Raw genomic sequence first — 22,515 nt, forward strand, 5'->3', positions numbered from 1 at the left:
GTTCCGCATGACGCGGGTAGCGTGGTGCGCTATCGCTACCGACAAATGAAGCCAACACGGTTGCGGATATGTTGATGCATGGCCTACTGAATGTCAGGGTTGATGCTGTAAACGACATTCGTTATAACGCGGATGTTGTGTTTCATACACCTCGTGTCCGCTCACGAATTACCACGTATGTAACTTTGTAAGTGTGCTGTTTCCGTATGACTGACAATTTTGACAAACCATTAGTGACTACTGGGCTGGGAGTAATTTCCGCACAATATCTTGCTCAATGACTGAATGACACATATGCGCCGACAATGGTAGCGGCGGCTAGACTTGAACCCATAACCTCTGTGTTCCATACAGGTGCACTAACCACATCGTAATTACTACGAAGAACCAATGTCTACAATGGAGCGACAAGGTTCGACTTTCTCCGGCGTGTCTTTGTATCTTAAAGCGCAGTTTGCAGGTTAATGCAACCGTGGTTAGTGAAAAACGTACATGCTGCCCAGTAAAAACGTAGTCTTAATGAGCTCAGGGTAATGACTAAACAGGCTTCGAGTCCGGGTATTACTTGTGCTTACCTTATCTGCGGATTGTAATACAAGCACTATAAAAGTAAAACACATATCAACGATTTATCGAGCATGGCGAAGAACAAATTGCAATTTATACAAAACAACAATATAGTACGTTGCGAATCAAATACGAAACTTTTAAGAGAGACGTTTTAAAACTTTCAGTCAAAAAGAACAAGTTGTCATACACTTACGTATAAGTGAATCGCTTATATATGGTAGCTTGTTATATAGTAAAGTGTGGTGGTTAGTAAGACAATTAGTTCAAAAAACTAGTCGGTGTTTAAATCACTTGGTGAGAGCAATTTAAGTGTACGTTTTTCAGAATGAGTTAGATATGATTGCAGTCTCGGCAAGTGTGGGACAATTGCCAAAAAACGTACGCCAAGCTGTACCAGTGTCTTGCACCACATTTACACCTTGTGTTTGAGAAGCACCGTGGGTTATTGCAACCATAAAGACACTGTCCATCGACAATATAGGAGCTATAGGACGTTTAAATTGTGTAGTTTGTTTTCTGAACATTAGTTTGCATGTGGCGGTTAAAATGAACACACGCTGTACTTAAAGGAAGGTAAAGAATAAAAGTAGAAAATGTACACTTCAGTGTGTGTACTATTTTTCGCAAAAGGCTGTACCATTTAAAACGATCTGCGAATGCTGTATTATATTAGAGAATATAACACTGTAAAAAGAAGTGTTTTTCTAACGACAATACGTTCGGTTTGCGACGCACGAACGATTAAAATACGTGTAGTAAACTATTAGTGAGTAAAAACACTAACCGAAATTTTAAAAGAAACTTTTTAGGAATAAAAATATTAAAATACAAGCAGTGCGACTTTGCTTGTTAGACACTGCTACGAATAGGGACGTGTCGTGCCACTATTAAGCGGCGTTGATAGCCATTTGATATGCAAAACGGTTGCAAGATATACCTGTGATAGCGTTAAGTTGAAGAGTGTGGAAACACATGAGGTAAAGAGACTTTTTAAACTCGTACAGTGGGAAACAGTTAAAACGTCGCTTCGGCTACTGCACTTTCAAAAAAGGTGCCTTTCAATTAATGACAACGTCGCTTAAATAAGCACACTGAAACAACGTTTGTAGCCGCGACGAAACTGCGCCTTTTGAGTGAAGATTAATACACGATCGTTTGGCAAACAAAAGGAACTGCAAATATTATAAAGTGTTTATGTCCGCGCTTCAGTTTGTAAAGGCATCGGTTTGTGTTTGCCCCCGCAACAGTGGCAAACTGCGCCGCAACGGTGGCAGTTCTTTAAAATAGGATAAAGACACAAACAGGGTATAAAAATTGAGACGATGGCAAAAATACACCAGCGCCGGTGGGTCCAAACTCGAGTGTTGTCGTCTGTGCACGGCAAACAGGTGCTACATCGGGTAAAACAAGGGCATGTGTTAACCGGAGCAGCAGGACAGGAACCGGCGGGGTTTCGCTCCCGATTATACAACACTTGACAGTATCGACAACGTGTACGCTCGCCTAAATCTTCTTTTCTTCGCCCACCACGCTCAGAAGACTTTGTGCTTGCTGGAGGTTTAATAGGGTCTGTATATGAACCAAATGAAGGACTCGTATGGAATAGAGTCGTCTTGTGCTGCTCCATAAGGCAATCATCTGCCGACTTCATACCATGGTATCTATAATCATGGTAAGGCGTTCTCTGCAGTTGTGGTGTGTAACGGTGGGAAGCGTATTTATTCCGCAAGTCTTCTGAGGTTCGTAGCGACCTACAATGCGTGGGCAGACTCGCCCCTGGCCGTGTTGAAAAGGGCGAGGGCGTAGCCGAAGGTATTTGGACGTAGGAGTTTGGTTTAGGTGGTTGTAAGTCACGCTGTCGTTCCAGTATGTCAAGATTTGGGGTTTTTGTTCTCCAGGATTTATGCCGACCCTGAGTGCTCTCACGTTGTCTTATTCTGTGGCGTCTGGACGTATTAACGGCGTGGCGTTGAGCGGTTGGCGTGGCGTCTTTCACGGAAGGAGTCACAACGTCCTGGAAAAAAACAACGAGTAAGAAGTTGTAATTTGGTGCAAAATTGTTAAAACAGAGTAATTTTATACGAATTAGAACTATAAGGGGGCTCCAGTTGCATAAGTTTTTTTATGTTTCAATTATAAGAAAAAAATATGATTACGAATAAAATACCTTTGCTGGCTCCGTGGCTTTTGATTTCATGGGGTTGGTATGTAAGCGAGGTGCGTGGTCACCAGGTAATACTGTGGTGGGAGAGGGAGGTGTGGGGGAGGCTCTTTGAGGGTGGCCGGGTACTGAGGAGGAGTGACGTCTTTGTAATCTAGATGAGGATGGTCGGTGCCACGACAACGAAGATGTGGAAGTGGCGGGCTGACGAAACGCAGGTAAACTAATAGAGGCACTTGGTCTCGGACACGATGCAGGATGGGGGGAAGTTGCAGAAGGAGTCGAGTTGTGAGAGGATGATGTTGAGAGCTTCTTCACTCGAGTGGTTGAGTCTTCTTTCACATCAGCGGAGTTAAGGATCGTAAATGAGGTGACAGAGGTCGGGGAAGCCTGGGTTAATGGTGATAGGTTAGACAGAAGTTGAGGTGCGCTTACTTTACTTTTAATTGGAAGTAGTTACTTTACTTTTAATTGAAAGTATAGTACTCTGGGGTAAGACGGGACACCTTTAGCACATGGTATCCAAATATCCTGATCAAGTTTTAAACAATTAACAGCGGTCTGCGGAAGCTGTGAGGATACGGTTTTATAACTACCAAATGTGACAAGAAAATAGAATGAAAGAGTGTCTCATTTTTTACCAGATAAGCAATTTTCAAGCGTTAGGAGTTTTGTTGTGCATATGTGTGAATAAAAAATCTTTCCCTTTATATATTAGTTCAAATAAAAGAAAAGAACTTTTTGGGTGGTGAACCTAATTACAAAAAAAATGTTTTTTTACAGTTGGACCTATGTTAAATAGTATAAAACTAATGGTGACAGAAATAACAGTTGAGATGTGTGACTGGAGAAATAAAGGCCAGTACAAGCCAGATTCGTCCACGGCATTGTAGCTTTTCCCATTATACAGATATGTGTACAAACATAATCCATAGTAAACGTTGTATCCAGATAAAACAACACCATTATATTCATAACAACAGCTTAATATACTGAGAAATAGAATATGTTTTGAATATAGATGTGACAGACCAGTGTAATATCATGTAGGACAACACATCAGTACACTAACATGGGTAGTAACATGGTAACTTACCTCTTCCGATGTTCGGCTACATGTGCTGCTACCACTGCTCATGTTTCGGGCTGAAACAGAAAAATAGCAAAGTCATTGACCTTGCACATACAGTCACTTATATTGGGTAAAATTTGAATAAAGGCTTTTTAAAGTTGGTGTGTGTAAATGAGTAGATTGTGGATAAAGTGAAATGTTGTTAGAGCGCTGGAAATATAGAATTTACCGTTGCTTTTATAAATCTCTGTGTCAGGCGCTGCGGCAAGGGAAGTCGGGTGTGTGCGTGCGGTAGTGCGCGCGTGTGCGCGTGTATGGTCCGCGAGCATACCAGCGCATTCGGAGCGGATGTGGTTTCATCTCGTCCAACAAATACAAGAGAGAGAAGAGAAAAGACGGAGAGACGCGGCGAGAAGCGAAGAGATTGGTCTCCGATCCCGGTGAGAAAATTCGATAGCGATGAAATGAAAAGCATGCTTCATTTATATGCAACATCGGTGAAACCGCTTCCTTTTTACGCATTTGTCGAATAGAAACAATTTCGGTGGAAACATCGCGGAAATATGTATGGAGGACGGCGACATAATAACTCAAATCCTTCCCAATTACTAAGTATTGTAGGCGCCGTTCGAGTGATAATAATTGGAGCCGTACGCTAATGAATGGACGACTTTTAACAGAGCCATAACAACACACCGGCAATGCTATAATAACACACACGCTCAAGTTTAAAATGACTGAACGTCCTGTCTTGTATCTTAGGCTGTGAATTACCATTGCGTAAATGTTTTAGGTGAATGAAAGTTTTAAACTACTCCACCTGTAACGGATAGTTTTTACAGCTTAATGAGTAGGAATGAAAGAAAGTTGGGTAGGTACAGGTTCAAGGCTTAACGGTGGTCCTTTTATACAAAAAAAGAAACAAAATTTACTCAAAATGGTTTCCCACCAAGTAACATATGCGGTATTCGTAAGCGGGCATAAGGTGTAGGAAACAAAACACCCTTGTTATGACGACTAACATTGCCGCGCCGAGCGAGGATAAATAAATTATATTCGTTCATACACAGACAATATTCTGGCGGATGAGCTATCTTGCGCGCTAAGCGAGGTCAAATGACGCGTCGGAACATAACGCGTAATCGTCAGGAGATGAAATCGTTGTCAGAAAACCACTTCCTCTCCGTGAGCGATAAATTATCCGGCCACCGGTTGTCATTAGCGACGCCTTGCCGGGAAGCGACGGTTTACAACAGCGAACGTTTACTGATAAGACGTTGATGATGCGGTCGGATATATCGACCTTATCAACAGGCATGGTGGCGGATACGCGCAGCGTGTGGTAGTGGAGGTAAAACGTTCAACTGCCACAACATAGGCTTTGATGTTGCGACGCGCTTCATGGAACTTCTCATTACAATTTGTTTTATATTTAATTACTTAACAGAAATTTAGTTCCAACTGCCATAAGCTTTAGTGTTGGGATGCACCTTAAGAAATTTTTAAACCATTTTTTTTATAATTTGCGGTACTTTTGCAAAAAAATGTCATCGCATTTTTTAAATTAGCTTACGTTTATCGAGGTTTTCCAGAGCGACTCGTATGCCACGGTCAAAGGAGCGTGCGTCGGCTGTCCCATTAAATGCAAGTCCCATGCGTTCTTGACCGATAACCCAGTGATGGAAAATGGCGCTTGCTCGTACGAAGATCATTTGTGGTGGTATAAGAGTGTCCAGTGTCACCTGAATCAAAAGAAATTGTCTCGTACAACTATTCAAAGTATAAAAGGTCAGGTCGTCGTCTTTCCAATCCATATAACATAATTGAAACTGCCATTCTGTAAGAGTGAGGTCCTGTAGCGTGACATGCCATGGAACCTGGGATTTGCGCAAGAGTTGGCTCATTAATTACCACATAGCCCTATTATCCTTAATATATAGTACTGTGGGGTAAAATGTGATACCGTTAGAACCCAAAAACAAAACTACCTGATTTTACTTTAAACAATTAACTTTAGACTATGGGGCAAGGATATATAATTCTGTAAACATTTTTTGTGTATTACCAAACAGAACGAGAAAATAATGAAAATATGTCCCATCTTATCCCACCCTACTATAAGACATGTATAAAAATGTTTGCTATAGGGCTATAGGCCTTAACATTACATTATAATTTATAACCGCACCTCTTTGTCTTGTATTCTGTATCCATACAAACGATAGTCGGTTCGAGGCATGCTCTCATACACAGCTACTTTACTGTGGCCAGCCCCAAGGTGTGGAGTCCAACCAAGTTCCCCACGAACCATTACCGTTGCCTCCACTCGTACTATGGGTCGCTCACTGTGGAAAAAAATGTATTAATTTATGTAGAAATGTATTTAAATATAAAATGCATTTATTTGGCCTTGGAAGTTATACGGGTTTATGAGGATACGGATACAATTACCCGCGGTTTCGGAGCGGATGTGTTACAGACAGAAAGACAACGCACACGTTTATTAATGTTTAATGGAGTAACGGTAGTTGAATATGAGAACATTCATTTACGGCAAGCGTGTAATCGTCGCAAATATTACGACTTGCGAATGTCATTGCGGAAAAAGATAAGACGGCCATGAAGTCACAAGTACACGCTTTGCCCTATCGACGGCTGACAAGCAGTTATTACCGGATCTAGCCGGATTACGATGCCGGCCTAAATTACTAAGCTCCTGCAACTGTCCCAACACCCTCTTGTCGACGGTGAGCGGGCCTATGTTTGTTTTCGCTTGATTTAAAACCGTGTAATTTTCGCCGGCCACGATATCTGGCGCCAAAGCCCAAGCGACAACAAATGCGAGCTCCGCCATTGCAAAGAACACACAAGAATTCCCATGACGTTTTACGTTAAGATACACCAAGATATTCCACTTTTAATACCTTAAGCACCAGGCAAAAGCATTTCACGAGAAAATACAAAACTTGTTTCAAAACCAGGTACATTTCACAGACCAAGTGCTAAGAAATTTAATGGAATATGTATGGGAACGAATGAACGATTATAAACGTACATATTAAGTCAACAAATTGGTTAGCGCAAACCAAGGTAAATCATGGTTACACGAAATCAATAACGTTCTATCATAATGTAGGAAACGGGCATTTTTGTCCCACACCGTTAATGCCGACACAGGAAATTAGAAATTAAAAAGGTCGATTTATATTTATACCTGCAACAAAACGCATACCTTTTAACGAGAAAAATGTCTGCTTTAAACAAGGGTCAGATTTTGCATTTGTGTGACACTAACTGAACAAACCTGACTTGTTCGAACCGGTTAATCTATAGCCTAGGCATAAAGCCTTAGAATAGAATGAGATATAATTTAAAGGATTTTACATTGTTAGCTGTACGTGGCGGGGCGAAACGGTGGGCTGATCGACCATTTCCTCTTGTTGTGTTTGTTACGTGAAATTAGAGGAGAAATAGACCTTGAATTTGAACAGACCGAAGCTAGACCAACTACATGAACCAATCACGTACAAACGTAAAGTTAATCTCAGTAGAGGAGTAAAAACAGCGTGACGCATTTCTAACATGGTCATGTTACAGAAAACAAGTTTACAACTTGCAGTTAAAAATCCTATTTCATCAAAAACCCGCGCATACCTGCCAACGGTATTTTGTTATACACATTCCGATGTCTGTTTGGGTGCGAGTATGGCAAAGCGTCACCTGTTTTGTGAAGCAACTCTACAATAATCCTTGGTCATGGCGATCTCTTTTTTACAATGAGGTCGCAACACGACTGACTAGACACGAATAACCAGGAAATCTATTCACAAAGCTCTGCAGTTTGGCGGGACCGCAAATTAACTCGGAGTGGAAAATCTCACTTCGTTGCAATATTTTTCCTAGGTGTTTCACCAAATTTAACAAAAACGAAGGATAGCAAACGTACGGCCAAAGGAAGCGGTTAGAAGGACAAATATTTAACCAGGCCGGAAAACCACTTTACAAATAATGAGTTAACTCAACTTACGACACTTGTTAAATGTCAACACAGTAATATCACAAGCTTAATTATAAATTGAATAGTTTTAATGTACTACTGGGTAATTTTTCATAACGTAATGCACTCATAAAAGAAAAGTAATTAAACATGATTTGAAACACAAACCGCACCATGCACTACAATTCGTGTACAATGTATATAAATATACACTGCACACAATTAAATACGCGGAAGCCTGTATTAAAAAAGTCAAACACAAAAATTCCACACACTTATACAGAGTTATTAAAACACAAAACATGTAGTAGGGTTGGAAAAATGGAACACCTTTTCATTCTATTTTCTCGTCACATTAGGTAGTAAACAAAGAACATTAGAAGAATTATAAAGCTCTATTCTAACGACTCCCGTAGGAGATTATTAATTGTTTAAAATACGATCAGGATATTTGGAAATTATTTGCAAAATATGTTCCATTTTACCCCACCGTACTATACAACCTATACTTGACTTACTTCCATTCAATTTTGCCCTTCTCCATGGCTCTAGCATGGCACGGATGTATTGAATAACAATATGAAACTGAAGACACTCGATTCGTTTTCTTGCTTGGCTAAATTACGAAACTTGCCGTCGATGGTACACGCCCATGTTTTGAGACACATATATTATAAAAGCTTTTCTTATAAGCACAAAACCGTATACCGCTATATGCTGTAATTAAAACAATGTTAATATCAGAACTCGAAACGTTATATTGTTGCATTATTTGGTTAAAAACACGAACTATTTCAAACTATTGTATATTGCTTACGTGCGTGCTGTGTTCTAACAGATTTTTTGCGGGGTATGCAAATTCACGAGTGTTTTGATTGGCAAAAGTAAGGCGCGAAATGGATGCCGCAGTTTCGCTTACAATGCGTTTACGATGTATACTAACAAAACATGAGCAATTTAACGAGGATCTGGAACGAATGTATTGTGTATGGTGATAAGATAACGATAATAAAGGCTGCAGGTTAGCACACAGTGAGAAAACTATCGTATCGTTATCTTATATAGGGAGTGAATAACACACCAGTATTTTTTGTGAAATACGAATCGTCCAACAGCCTGTACGTCACTTACCATACATTAAAAGGGAAATCAAATATACTCGTTGGTTTTATTGATCAAAAGCAATGATTTTAAACACGGCCAAAGCACAATGACATTTTATGAATGAAAGCGTGCTGGCACGTGATATAGCGTAAGCCTATTGATGATTAGTCAGTCTAGCTCTACCGGTAGCATGCATAATTTAAACACGGCCTATCTCTGAGTGGAAACTGAAGTAGAACAAAACGGATGTTGCCTGTTAAAAGTGGTTTACCCTAGAGAGCAAGGAAAATTTAAACAATAAACTATATATATATAATAAACACCTACACGCCTATTTCACAAATCATGTTTTTTTTCCTTTTTTAATAAAACGCGATATATATATATATCAAATGCTACAAACACAAATATATTTCTAGTTTTAACAAACCAAATCCATAACACTCCTCACACAGAATTAGTTCAGTTTCAATTAATTTTAATTGGTTACTTATTAAACCATTTGAAATTAACATATCTTATTTAATGATTTTTTTTAACAAATTACAGAACAATTTTTGATTTTTGATAATTAATTAAATCATTTTATCAGTGGCGTTAGCATTGGTGGTATACATTTATTTAAACAATCTTTAAACTTGATTAAATTTTAACTGCACTAATGATAATAAAATTATATGTGAATTAAGAAACAATACAAAAACACAGTTTGGCACATCAGCAACCCAAGTAAGCGTCAGTTTTAATATTATATTTCTTTAGCACTAGAAAAAAAGAGACTTAGCATGAACAAAAGCAAATCAATATGGCAAAGTGGGGAGGTTTATTTATTAAATACTTTTTAAAGCATTGATTTTAAAGCGAATTATGTATTAAAAGATTTTAAACCAAATTACTAAAAACAATTGATTTTATCCTTTGGCAAAATTACTGGTTACCAATAAACTGCAGTTGGATCTTATAGTGGGGTAGCAAATTTTAGCAACGAAAGTGTGTAAAACTATTGCAAAGAAAATATCAATCACATTCAAAAATCAAAAATTAACTTGAAAAGGAGTAGCTTAATAGTGTCACTGTAAGAAATCTTATTTTGAACGTTTTAATACAATTTCAAAAAACATTTGTTTCAAATGATAATTATAAAACACATCAGTCATTCTCACCTTTCAATATATAAACAGTATAAAATGTAATAAAACGGTACATTGTCTACATCTAGTGTTTCTAATACAATATTATAGCGTAAAAATTACTGATCGACCGCACATAATTTTTATATATATTATTTAAAATAGAAAGAAATGCTGTTTTTCTGTTTTACTGTTGTAACCAATAATAAAAATATATCTCGTACACACAGTAAAAAGACAAAATCTATAACTTTACATTGTTATATATTTAGTTAAAATGAACTACCTAATTAACTAATCGACATTATAAAACCACATTATTGTTGCTGATATTCATTACAATAATATATATTCAAAAAGTGCAGTCTGTTTAAACACAAGAATGTTTACATTATTTTTCAATTTTAATTTATTTAATTCTATTAAACAGTTGAGAAAACATATCATGGTATAAATACACGTTTAATAGGCTATTGTATTTCTCAATAGGGACATCAAAAAAGCTGTATTCCCCGCTCGCAAACATACTATGTAAACTAAAGTTACCACAATTCTTTCTATATAGGTGCCTTTAACTTTGTGTGCCAATATGTTTTAAAAATTAATACATTATCCTAATTTTTCCACAATTACTGTTCCTTCATTTACATTTCAAACTTTCTGACTTCGCAATTGCTATAATGCGATTAGGAAAATAACTACAACATTGTAGTCACTAAGCCGTCGTAAACTGGCGATTTTTTTCAATGGGCATGGTTTCTGGCTGTGGGAACTGAAATGAGTACAGAGATAAGAGGGAGAACGGAAAGAGAGGAAAAACGAAACTCCGAGTTCTCACTATTGCCTTTTCTCTCAAATCCCCAAATTCTATTGGTGTTATGGTTACGGATGAGTAAGTAATTGTAAAATGATTTCCAGAAGGGATTCTTTTGTCAAAAATAATTTATTTTTCAGAATACATTACCAATACCTACCATAAAGATTTAAGAATCACATGGACGTGGAATACTATTTTTTTACCAACGAAAGCGTAAGTTTGCTTCTTGAAATGAACAAACCGAAAATGTATGCTTTTGAAATTCCTACGTTGGGCACGTATTTTTTTTCTTCAATGCAAGTGACTGTCTCGTCAAGCAAATTTACGTACTACTGTATGTATAAATAATAGCGCGATTTCGATCTTCCTAATAATGAATCAACGTACATCTCTCGTCCTGAAATAAACTTGTCACCTGTTTTCTAACCTTTACACATTGAATTAAATAACGCTTAAATTTAGATTCGGTCGATTGGCTCTTACATAACACTTTAAAAGCAAGATTTTAAACCTGTCAAAGTTGTACGAAAATACCTCGCCACCTGCTACAATATTTTTTATTAAAAATATAAAAATTAAAACTGCCGTTAAGGTTCCTAGTTACATTAACTGGTATGTAATTTGTCACTAAAGTTTTTGGTTATTTTCTGGCAGCCTATGAATTTCCTAAGTTTTTATAATACACATTCTGGAACAGTTGTGGAATAAATATATCATTTTACTTTATTTAAAACAGGTGCCCTGGTTTTATTTACATTTGGTGTTTATGTACATTTAAACAAGCACTGAAAGCAGAGACCAATAAAAAAAGAAAAATTGAATAAAACATTAAAACGCTGAATAAAAAGACCAATGTCCAGATTAAGAATAATGAAACAACATTTTCTGTACTCTTTTTTTGGTGTAATGGCCAAAATTATTCAGTTTTTAAACATGCAAAAACTGATCATACTACTAACTTTAAGCATTGATGGCTGTATGATACGTAAACTAAATGTCAACGACTAACAATATAAGAACAACTCTTTTGGCGAAAAAGTAATATCAAGTTTAATGACACAAACACTTTATCTGCCATACAGCAAAGACATGCCATATACTGATAGTCTTTCACAGCCCACTAGAGATGGTGGGCCATGAGTCTTGTCATGTACTCCATATAGCGTACCAGACAAAACATTGATACCAATAAACATTAAATTTCGGCGAAGGAGCAGTTTCTATATTATAGTATGCCTGGTCGCAACAGCAGCAAAGAATCGACATTGAACAATTAGTTATCAATTAATAGCACAAGGTGCTAGTACAAGAAGACCAATGTTGATAAAACCAGATGATTGATTATGAAGACTGATTAACATTTTATTCCTCTTCTCTTCATAAGAGCAGCATCTTTGGCGGATTTGCGACCAGACCTGACCGCGTCCCTCCTGCTTTCTCTGTTACAAATAAAACAAGGCAGTAAAACAGCGGGCAAACTGTAGATATGTAATGTATGCAAAACCAGCTATTGGTCTTTTCTTCTATATAGTGAATACTGCAACACTACAGAGTAACAGTGTCATATTTGCATTCAAAATAAAATATTGCACAGAAATTGCATAAATCAAAGCAAAATGTTACTTTCATAAAAGTGTTCGGCAGTCTATTGCAGACCAATTAAACAAAATTATTTTTTATAAAACAAATGTCAATCTGTTAAACTACTCTCACCTTGTGGTAACTTTAACTTGTTTATGATTTTTCACTCTTTTTTCGAATGTTGGTTTGGTAGTTGAGTCGCTAAACTTCTTCAAAGGTCCTTTGTGTGGCTTCCATGTTAAAGGTTTCTTTAAACTTTCCTGAAATAAAAATATTAAAACATGATTAAACAGTGTATTTGGTGGTAGATTTACATTTTAGCATTAAGATATTAAAAATTATTTTTTAACTATAATTTATTGTAATACTTGTTAGCACGGCACCAAACTTGGGGTGCCACAGTAGACAGGGCTGCACTGAAAAAATTTTAAGAAAAAATATGTATGTGTTAAAAAATTATTTGTATAGTCCACTTACAACCAAGTTGAAACCACTTTTTCTGGCAGATTGTGGTGTTGCACAAGATTTTCGCATCGGGGTTAATGAAGGTTTACTGGTTGGTGTCTTCAGTGTGGTATCTTTACTAACTTTTCTGGAACTTTTGGGTGTTTTCCCAACTGTTAACAGAAATTACATTTGTGCTAAAACGTGGCAACAATGCACATAATGGGGTAATTGGCAAACATCTAAGGTACTACATTGTGTTTTGATATAGAATCTCATCAAAATAAAGGAATAATTACAAAATACTAAATAGAATTTGTTAGTTGTTACACTTGATGAAACCTAATTCCAAAATACACATACAGACAATTTAAGCTTGGAAGTAGTGACCATAATATTAAAGGAAATTAGAAGTAAAATCTGTTTAACAAAATTGTCAAAAAGTAATTAATTTTGTATGTATATAAAGCAATATACTTACAAGTAACATTCACTTTTTTGGGAGTAACAAGACGAGAAGTTTTAGAAAAGTTTGTGTTTATCTGATTGATTGAAACTGATGATGGTTTAAATGTTGAAGGTTTAACGATGTGGACAGCAGTTCTGTTTGGAAAGCGAAAGATGGTTAGAATATGACAAAGTACACTTAACAATATAGTACTGTACGTCTGTACAACATTTAAAAAATGGGAAATGAAAAGTGACTCTGTTTTAAGATATTTGGGAATTTAATATAGCAAGACAAAAGTACTGAGAAATCAAAAAGGAAACCAAAAAACAATTTACAAGTATATATATTAGTTTTTTAGTTCCTACAGCAGAATTTAAGTTAAATGCATGTGTAACTTACCTGGTTGCTCTCTTTGGTTTGCTTACATTGGCAGGTGAAAAAAGAGTTTGCTTCCGTTTTGAAACAGGAGTCTGAAAATAAAATTTTAGAAAACAAAAGTTTTTCCCAATTAAAATGTCCAAACACAAAATAAATCGCACTAAACCATTTTTGTTTATTTCAGAATAACTGCCATAAATATTTGTGATTGTGACAATGTAGACCAATGTAATCTACCTTCAAATATATTTATTTTTAGAGGTTTAGTAAAAATGTTGCATACCACCTGCCCCTGAACTCAGTTTGGGAAATCCCGAAAAAATCTTAGTGAACAGTAGAAATAATTAGTAAGTGAACAGTTGTATAAACTTACTTTCAACTTTGGTTGAGCCAATCTTTCAAGGGTCCGCTTCTTATCCCCAGTTCCCAACAACCTATCAGCTCTTTCCTTCTTCCTCCTCTGATAATCATCAATCGACTCCATCTGATCGAATCTCCTGAAGATGATAAAGATCATCAGAAAAAATTGCAAATAAAAGTCAGAAATTATTTGAACGAATTTGTGTTTTAATTTGGTTTATCATGTTCAGCAAATAAGGTTGATCATTTCTGATAAAAATAAAAGCTAAATAATATTACTTTTCATGGACTTTGGACCACTTTTTGGATGAATTAGTTACTGTGAGTCCGGCTACAGCAAACTTTGGAATACTTGAAGCTGTCTTTTCCACTGATGTTACTTTTTGAGTCATGGAAACTGATTGAATTGTAACTGTTTTTTCTTTCTTAGTTGTTGATGATGACTGTTGTATTGAATAAAAATATTGTTTAAAGTAAACACAAAGCAAAATATAAATTACTAGTCTGTACAGTAAAGAGATTTAAAATCTACTTTGACAATGTTAAAAAAAATTCAAACACACAGGACAATACAGTTTTCTGGCAGCTTTAGCTTTAAGCTCACAGTAGTAATAAAAGTTGTGCATTCGTGTAAAACTTTTAGTTATCAATGCCACTAAGAAATGAAGAAACAAATTTAACATACTTTATTTGATCTTAAACTAGATCTCCTTTCAACAACAGCAGGTGAGGTTTTTTCCTCGGATTTAAGTCGTGATTTTTGACGATTTTTGGGAATACTGAATGTCTTTGTCTGAACAGAAACAATATGTAAACAAAATTTGGAACAATTTTGACAGACGTACACGTTACTGTCAGATCCTACCTGTATTTTGTGATGTTCCACATTTGAAACTTTAGGGGTAACATGATTTTTGTTTTCTTGCACTTCTGAAATTAATTTGTAAAATAGTTTAAACATAAGAAAGACTGCCAGTTGGCACTAAAGGTTCGCATAACATATAAGCAATTCACCTGTTGAAATAGGAGTGGTATTTTCTTTTTTCTCTTCTTCCACAGATGAATCCTAAATAAGACAATATATGGTTTTACCCAATATTAATTTTGTTAAAACTGCAGGATTTTAATTTAAAGTAGTTTGTCTGCTACAAAACCTAATGTTTTTGCTAAGAAAAAATGTTTAGCTTATAGGAATAGGACAGTTTGTTGGGTTTGGTACCACTAATGACAACAGGTATTGCCATTTAACCAAATCATAACGGTTATTTCTTGAGAAAATATGTTTAGCTTTAGCCCATAGAACAGTTCATCACCTCTTCTGTTCCGTAAGAACTTAAAACATTCACAAAGGCCTCAAAGGGACTTTAAGACCTTAATTTAAGATATAAAAGCCAATTAAATAAAACAAACCATATTCTCATCACTAAGATCATCCCATATGGGTTTTATTGAATCCAGCAACTGACAACCTGATATATCGTTTTCGCTTTTATTTTCAGGTGTTCTGAAACTCTAAAATTTTAAGAATTTTTTGAAATAAAATCACAAGCAAGAAAGCTCCTTCGCTTATTACAAATTATTCTTTCCAATCTGGAAGCTCTACACAGTTACAAAAAACAAACTGGTTTTATAGGCTATATATACTTAGAAATTAACACTAGCCTACCATTTGATCAGACATAGAGTCATCTGTTGTATCGGATTGTATTTCTCCATTTGATCGATTAATTGGAGATAAATTTTCTTTCCCATTGCTGAAGATGGCAGTTAATTGTTCAATGATTTTCTGGTTCTGTTAATCAAAAATAAAAGGTATTGTTTTAAATTCCATCTGTTAATAAAACTGTATGAGTAAGCAAAATATTTTGCGAACTGCCACAGTGCCACGTTTTACAGAACAATTAAAAATACGTAGTTGTCCCCAAATTTGCATTTGACATACTTTGCAAACTGTACAAATAGGGTGGGTGAATATGTTACATACCTTTATATTGGCCTTCACTCCATACTGTTTGGCAAGTTTTTGCAGAGCACTTCTTTTTAGTTCGTGTAAGTTGACGTTTTCCATTTCGGAGAAAATGTGCGGCAGGTCTGCTGACCTTACTATCTTCTGTTTACAAAAAAAAACAGATTCAATATTTTACAAGATTCTTTGAGTAATTAATTGTTCTATTAAATAGCTACGATAATAGCCGCAGGATATAAACAGAAAACACAGTAAAAGTAAAACAGACATTGCGTAAACAATAACAAACTTTATAAATCTTACAACTAAAGGCATCTCAGGGATGAAATAGAATTTCAGCGGGAAGAAAGCTCGCTTGTGATTGGCCGGTAAGGCCGTTGAGTCATTCAACCATGTAAAACAGAGAAAACGTAAATCATAGTATCGACTTCTGGGGTGGCAAAATTGTTGGATGGGGGAACAGTTTTTCTTACTTTTTATTATTCAAACAACCAGTTCAAACCCGATTATGCGAAATACTTTCTGGTAAAGTAATATTTTTTGGGAAGTAATGAACAGTAATAAAACTTCATACATTAATAATAAACCCAATGACAATATTCGTTCTTCCAAATCCCAAGCAACGTTTCTCTTTGCCCTCCCCTCGGCGTTTTGAAGAACCAATTCGTTAACATGAGACCAGCTGTGTTTGCTACTTACAATACAACTCGGACAAGCCGTTTAACAAGTTGTTTAAACACATGAAGTGTATATGATTCATGCGTGGTGTGCAACAAAATAAACACTCCAAATCATCTGGTTAAGCTGTAATCAGGTCATATATTTTATCTAAAATCCTGGCTAAAATTAAATACAAAATGATATTCAAATTCTAAACGTGATTATGAATCCATATATTCCATAATATTTCTTGAAAAAGGTGCATATTTGTTTTTATTTCTTGAAAAGGATGTATATTTAGTTGTTAAAAAAAGGGTTTATATTTAATTAGGAATTTTGAGGTGTGTTTATTTATTTAAAATTAAAAAAAAACGGTGTATATTTAATTCATGTCACACTTCACATTTTCTTCGTCTTACGCTTTGGAAAAAAATGTTCATTTAGACACGAACCAAACACACCAGTTATAAAAAAATAAAAAAATTACATCATATTTTTCAGAGCATCCAATAAAACAGTAAGTTTTGGACGATCTGCAGAGTCTACGCTGCGATGAATAAAAGAAAACTTTGTTTGATTATCTTCTGCCAATGATACAATGAAATCTCCACCAAGCTGTAATATGCATTTAGTTAAATGAACATAACTTTTTTATCGCATGAAGTGGGACAACGATAATGGTTATAACAGTGTTTTGTTTCATAAAGTCACATATGTAACTTTACGTGTTTAAAATATGAGTGTCCTATCATCTATGTTTCTGGCAGACATTTAAATCGTTTTGTTACACATCCTATTTATACAGGTCATAATATTACAAAAGGTGCTTGATTTATTGACCACAAAAGTGATTCTTAAAAGCACATTAATAAAAAAAACTTATGTATAGCCTACCTGTTGAGGGTCATCATGAATATCTTTATATTGTTTTGGAATCTCTTCAAATGTTGCCTTTGCAAGTCCATACAATGATAGTGCATTGCAGTTATACACCTGTACCAATAAATATTATAAATTTAGTGCAATCTTAAACACAAAATACTGCCCTACCTTTGCAACAGAGCGGCCAAGACCAAGCGCAGAATAAATTTTTCTTTGTTTATCCAGGTACATTGGAAATGAAAATTTTGTTTCTTTCAACCACAGATCAGCACCAGCTTCTTCCCCAAAGGAAACAAGGATTATGGAACATTTCAATTGACTAAATTCATCCTAAAAGAAGAATTTAAATGAATGGGTTCTAGTTTTTGGTCAGAATTTTTATAATACAAACAGGATATTATCCACTAACTATTTAGGTAGGCTATATCTTGACCAGAGTTAAAATGTCAATCACAAAAATAAGTCACATGATGTGGTTTTTTTAGAGTCATATCAGTCATATAACTCACTTGTTTTTCTTGTATTTCTGTCACATGTTTTCGTCATGGCAGTCATGCAAAGTGTCGCAAAAGAATGACAAGACAGTTTCTATGGTTGCTTGAAAAAAGCAGGTTACCATCAAATGACTCAGCGTCTTTAGTCCTTGCATTGATCAGAGCTATGTCATCAGGAATCTTGTCTTCAACTACTAATGTTGGGGTGCTTATTTCACCAAACATAGATTGATCAATTTCTTCTAAAAACTTATCCCAATCTTCCTGTAAAAAATACATCTAATGAACTTTTGAATTAAAAGTGTTTGAAACAAATCAAAGTTTAACATGGGTACTTCATTTGTAACAGAACTAAGCGTTTATTTTTAATATATTGCCGCAATTGCCACTAATTGTCTTGTACAAGGACACATATGCTCACAGTTGTAGCATCAATTAGCCTTAAATTCGTTTCTCTAGGTTAAAGGCATTTGTGCTAACCAACTGTGCCACACTGCCAGACAATACTTACCTCAAAGGTGAGTAAACTTTCCACAGCTTCATTCCCAGCACTCTGTTGCCGATATAACACTTGTAATGTTTTATCTAATGCAGCTCTGTTGCAAGATTTAGTTTCACAGAACAGGTTTTCATACGCAGATATTAAACCAAGCAAAGAGCCAAGCTTGGTTTCAACAAATTGTTTCACCCCAACATCTAAACAAGACAAAAACTATAGCACTTTTTTACGTATGTTTTTATGAGCTAAGTGCTTTTAAACCACAGTTTACTTGGTTAGAATCAATGCCCAGTCTCTCTTAGTTGGGCTATGGGTAATAACACAATAGTCTTAAATTGTATTTTTAGTTTTTTACTATGTAAATATATGTATAAGTAATTATTAGGTCAATTTAATTTGAATTACTGCTCCATGGTGATTTGATACATGCTTGACTGCTTGGTTGTCTATGTGAATTAATACCAAATGTCACCGTGTCAGATAAATAATGGTTAAAGGCTTTATTTTAAAAACTAAAAATAAATTGCAAAATGTACAACTATAGCATATGAAAAATGTCTCAATCCTAAACTATGTAAAGCGTCACTATTTTGTTACAAAACTTTTTAATGTTTAACATATGATGCACCTTTCATGATGTTTTCAGCTTTCTTTTTAACATTGTATCCTGTTTGAACAAACACATTGATACTGTCAATCAAATGTGCAGTCATGCTGATCTTTTATAACATTTTTATGGTTCATGAAGCTTACTGATTACTATGAACCTGAAAAACAAGAATCGTTTGAAATGCAACACATTTCTACCACTGAACTAAAATTTTGAAACGATAATTATTTACGATGATTAATTGAAAAAACTGTCTGTCTCTCTTTCCAAAGAACAGATCTTCAAATAAAGGACGAAAGTTAATGCCCACAGCAAAGCATTTTTTTAAATATAGGACATCCACTACAATAACCTGATATTTTTAATCAACATAGTTTTAAAGCTGCCTCTTCCGACGTATGTTAGCAACATGTAAAAGCAGGCCACAACTGAATTGGGAGTGTTGACAGTGTAGGTACGAAGGTACCAGGTTTTTTACAACAAATATGAGAAATAATATAAATTTTCATTCCGAAGTTTGACCAAATTCAACACATTTTTCTCTAGCTTGTTTAGTTGACCCAAATAACTCATCCCAGTCCACATCTTCTCCCGTTGATGTTTTTGCTGGTGGTACTCTTGGCATAATTCCTTGCATTTTAGAAGTAAACTCTGCTAAACTATGCACACCCATCAGTTTCCAGACTGCAAAGCAGAAAATAGAAAAACCGCCAACAGAGTAGACCGTAGCCCTGCCGAGCGCACGCATAGCTAACTTGGCCCCACTTTCAAGTCCAGCTTCTGGAGCACTACCAGCGTGAAAGTCTGCAGGACTTCGCTTTTTAGATTGTGCTAACATCATTCCAAAACCACCCATAGCAGCAGCTCCTGCCACTCCAAAAAGGAATACAGCACTCTGTACAGGACTTGCAGACTTGGTCTCTTTTTTATTAGAATCTGTCATTTTTTCACAGTTTTAAAAAAACATCAAATGTCTCTAAGCAGGAACTCAAGTTGTACTATAATGTATACATGATAGATCTAAAAAAAAATAAAACAAAAAGTGATAAAATTATTTCTTATTGTTAAAGTAACAAATAAGCAACATATTTGTGGGTGGCAAATTTTAATGTTCTTGGTTCAAAAGTTAAAGTTTAGTCGGTGTAATTGAACAACTAGCTTTAATATAAAGTTTGAAACTGCTCTTCTGAATAAAAAAAGTGGCAAAACAACTGATGAAGTCTCATTGTATGGCAGACATTCCAGACAAACTGTAGTTTACCATAAACTTTCTGTACATTTTTACCAGCAGAGGCAGAGCAGTTTTAAAAATATAATAACAGGACATCAAAATTATGAAAACAGACATGATAAACAAACAGTAAAATATAAAACAAAGTACAAAGCACAAAAACAATGTAAGCCAGCTAATAAATATCTTAAACCCTACTTTAGAAATTTGTAAATATATATATTATTTTAAAAAACAAAAAAGACTAATTAAACAGTCTAAAAACAGATCAGTTCACAATATAGAATATAATATAGTCAACTAAAGTGATATGAATAGAACAGATTGAAGAAATTTAGATTGGCACTTTGCCTAGGCAGTACTGACAAATTATCAATTTTATTAAACTATTTCATATCCGTACAACACCAACTACCAACTGCTGTTAACTATAAACCATACCAAGACAATGTGTTACATGGGACATGGCTATTTCATAACAATACTAGTCCTACAGTACATTATTTGTGAACATGTATTGCACCTTAATGATTGAAATTTAAAATGAATAACTTGGATTTCAATAGGCCTATCCATTCAGTGCAAATCGTTGCTTCTTCCCATGGTCTGTGACTCAAAATATGTACAATTTGTTTTTGACTTTAACTTATTGTAAAAGTTAAATTACTGCTTTGTAAAATATTGTTTTGGAAATATGTTGTTACAGCTTTAGTAATTATTCATGCTTTGGATTAGGTTGTGTTGTAAAAAATGGTAAAGAAGCACTGATGTACATAATGAAATAAAGAGGAATTTTTAATGAAAAGGGAATAACAGCAGAATAACATGTAGTTACCACTAGCTTCGCATTTAACATTAGTTTGTTATTGCCTCTAATTAAGATAAAATATTTGACTGTGTTGAAAATTAGCTTTTAGACTTACTGCTTATTAAAATTATAAGCAAAATTATTACAATAACAGCCATTACCAGGATAACAACAAGTTTTCGATTTTTTTTCTGGTATTCTTCTGCCTTTTTCAGCTCCCCTAAACCAGTTTCCGTTTTAACAACAGCGTTTTCTACGTTGTAGTCAATTCGGTCAAGGACAGTTCCTTGTTCAACGACAATATTTCCAAGGTCCGAGAAAATTTCAGCAAGATCATTGATGCTTTGAACTACAGATCTTATTTCACTTTCTCGCTGTTCAATATTTACGGCATTCTGGTCGATAATTGCAACCTGATCTTGCGAAAGAGCTTTGTTGAAGTCGGCATCATCTATATCATCCTCCGTGTGCTCCGGCATAAGGACTGATGTTGAGCTAAAGAAATGATGTGAGCGCTCCTCTCTGTGCTTCAACTTTTTCAGATACGAAGATTGCGCTTTTTTAAACTTAGTCGAAAGATCTTGCAACTGCGCTGCGTAACTAGACACCAAATTATTTACAACCACTGTATCTCGGCCTGAAGTTTGTCCTTGTTTCCTAATCGTCTTTATAGTAGCACTGCACTGATGAAAGAGATGAGTGATTTCTAAAGTCATCACTTCGATCTCGTGCTCTTCTTCTACATCATCATCCAGTGTGGGACGATGCAGATGCTTATCATGGAGCAAGGATAAATCCTGCATCTTCTGTTCAATGTTTGAGATATTGTACTTCAAATCATGAGATTCATCTGTCCACTGTGGCGGAAGACACTTTCGAAATCCAATACGAGATTCTTCGTCGTATTTTTTCCCTCCTACCAAAGCTACCCTGTCATCCTCCTCTTCATAGTCCGTGTTATGACTTGTGAACATGTTCTTGTTTTGCAAGGAATTATTCCTCATAAGGAGAAACGCCTCAGTGAGTGATCTGACAGCCATGTTAAACAACACACGTCTTATCTTCACTAAAACAAAACCTAAAAATCGAAACAACATACGTAAAAATATCAAAACAAAGCATTTGCCATAAATTTTGATAAGCTTTTAATTAAGTATTGGAAAAGTTGTATTAGATAACACTATGCTACAATGCCAGAATAGTGAATAGGCTATACAAATAGTCTAATACAGACCTTTTATATACATGTAGCACATCCACATCTACAATACAGTATAGGCTATATATTTTAAGCAAAGTG

At 35.4% G+C, this 22,515-nt stretch overlaps 5 protein-coding genes and 1 long non-coding RNA gene across 11 annotated transcripts; 1 reads left to right on the plus strand and 5 right to left on the minus strand.

The window, feature by feature from the left end:
• Positions 1-610: 610 nt before the first annotated feature.
• On the minus strand, positions 611-10,640 carry LOC149728869 (sprouty-related, EVH1 domain-containing protein 2-like). The gene is made up of 6 exons (XM_089887809.1): positions 8,319-10,640; positions 5,992-6,148; positions 5,377-5,545; positions 3,828-3,877; positions 2,738-3,121; positions 611-2,584 (listed from the first exon to the last, which is right to left on the minus strand). The coding sequence occupies exons 1-6, from the start codon at positions 8,342-8,344 to the stop codon at positions 1,763-1,765; spliced, it is 1,608 nt and encodes a 535-aa protein (XP_089743935.1). The 5' UTR covers positions 8,345-10,640; the 3' UTR covers positions 611-1,762.
• Positions 10,629-12,692, plus strand: LOC149728870 (uncharacterized). The gene is made up of 2 exons (XR_016385984.1): positions 10,629-10,926; positions 10,989-12,692. It is a non-coding gene; the product is annotated as an uncharacterized LOC149728870 (long non-coding RNA).
• On the minus strand, positions 11,568-16,547 carry LOC149728871 (nucleolar and spindle-associated protein 1-like). 4 transcript variants are annotated; one of them, XM_089887815.1, is made up of 14 exons: positions 16,335-16,537; positions 16,050-16,175; positions 15,732-15,857; positions 15,476-15,577; positions 15,080-15,131; positions 14,931-14,995; positions 14,751-14,858; positions 14,345-14,508; positions 14,079-14,202; positions 13,727-13,797; positions 13,358-13,479; positions 12,910-13,049; positions 12,565-12,692; positions 11,568-12,290 (listed from the first exon to the last, which is right to left on the minus strand). In XM_089887815.1, the coding sequence occupies exons 1-14, from the start codon at positions 16,344-16,346 to the stop codon at positions 12,206-12,208; spliced, it is 1,425 nt and encodes a 474-aa protein (XP_089743941.1). In that variant the 5' UTR covers positions 16,347-16,537; the 3' UTR covers positions 11,568-12,205. The 4 variants fall into 4 exon arrangements, with proteins under 4 accessions (XP_089743941.1, XP_089743942.1, XP_089743944.1 ...); XM_089887816.1 differs by lacking the exon at positions 15,476-15,577 and having other exon boundaries at positions 16,335-16,543; XM_089887818.1 differs by lacking the exon at positions 14,751-14,858 and having other exon boundaries at positions 16,335-16,541.
• LOC149728872 (uncharacterized) lies at positions 16,050-19,335 on the minus strand. 3 transcript variants are annotated; one of them, XM_089887857.1, is made up of 7 exons: positions 19,195-19,335; positions 18,579-18,763; positions 18,083-18,331; positions 17,742-17,903; positions 17,586-17,684; positions 17,179-17,306; positions 16,050-16,175 (listed from the first exon to the last, which is right to left on the minus strand). In XM_089887857.1, exons 1-7 carry the CDS (start codon positions 19,277-19,279, stop codon positions 16,169-16,171), a joined length of 915 nt encoding a protein of 304 aa, XP_089743983.1. In that variant the 5' UTR covers positions 19,280-19,335; the 3' UTR covers positions 16,050-16,168. The 3 variants fall into 3 exon arrangements, with proteins under 3 accessions (XP_089743983.1, XP_089743982.1, XP_089743984.1); XM_089887856.1 differs by lacking the exon at positions 16,050-16,175 and adding an exon at positions 16,606-16,835; XM_089887858.1 differs by lacking the exon at positions 16,050-16,175 and having other exon boundaries at positions 16,823-17,306.
• On the minus strand, positions 19,334-20,119 carry LOC149728873 (transmembrane protein 242-like). Its single transcript, XM_089887895.1, has one exon. The coding sequence runs from the start codon at positions 20,117-20,119 to the stop codon at positions 19,682-19,684; it is 438 nt and encodes a 145-aa protein (XP_089744021.1). The 3' UTR covers positions 19,334-19,681.
• Positions 20,120-20,195: 76 nt separating this feature from the next.
• LOC149728874 (syntaxin-16-like) lies at positions 20,196-22,325 on the minus strand. Its single transcript, XM_089887848.1, has one exon. The coding sequence runs from the start codon at positions 22,310-22,312 to the stop codon at positions 21,314-21,316; it is 999 nt and encodes a 332-aa protein (XP_089743974.1). The 5' UTR covers positions 22,313-22,325; the 3' UTR covers positions 20,196-21,313.
• Between the last annotated feature and the right edge of the window lie 190 nt (positions 22,326-22,515).

This window comes from Ciona robusta, chromosome 11 (assembly GCF_009617815.1).
Source record: "Ciona robusta chromosome 11, ASM961781v2".
NCBI lineage: Eukaryota > Metazoa > Chordata > Ascidiacea > Phlebobranchia > Cionidae > Ciona > Ciona robusta.

Coding starts and splice junctions, on each gene's coding strand:
- LOC149728869 (XM_089887809.1), bottom strand. CDS start 8,344: ATGGAGAAGGGCAAAATTGAATGGAA. Junction 6,149..8,318: donor AAGGGCAAAATTGAATGGAA/GTAAGTCAAGTA, acceptor TTTTTTCCACAG/TGAGCGACCCATAGTACGAG. Junction 3,122..3,827: donor GTAGCCGAACATCGGAAGAG/GTAAGTTACCAT, acceptor CCATTAACCCAG/GCTTCCCCGACCTCTGTCAC.
- LOC149728871 (XM_089887815.1), bottom strand. Junction 15,858..16,049: donor GAGTGAAGGCCAATATAAAG/GTATGTAACATA, acceptor TTTGATTAACAG/AACCAGAAAATCATTGAACA. Junction 13,050..13,357: donor CAAAAAAGTGAATGTTACTT/GTAAGTATATTG, acceptor TTCTGTTAACAG/TTGGGAAAACACCCAAAAGT.
- LOC149728873 (XM_089887895.1), bottom strand. CDS start 20,119: ATGACAGATTCTAATAAAAAAGAGACCAAGTCTGCAAGTCCTGTACAG.
- LOC149728874 (XM_089887848.1), bottom strand. CDS start 22,312: ATGTTGTTTCGATTTTTAGGTTTTGTTTTAGTGAAGATAAGACGTGTG.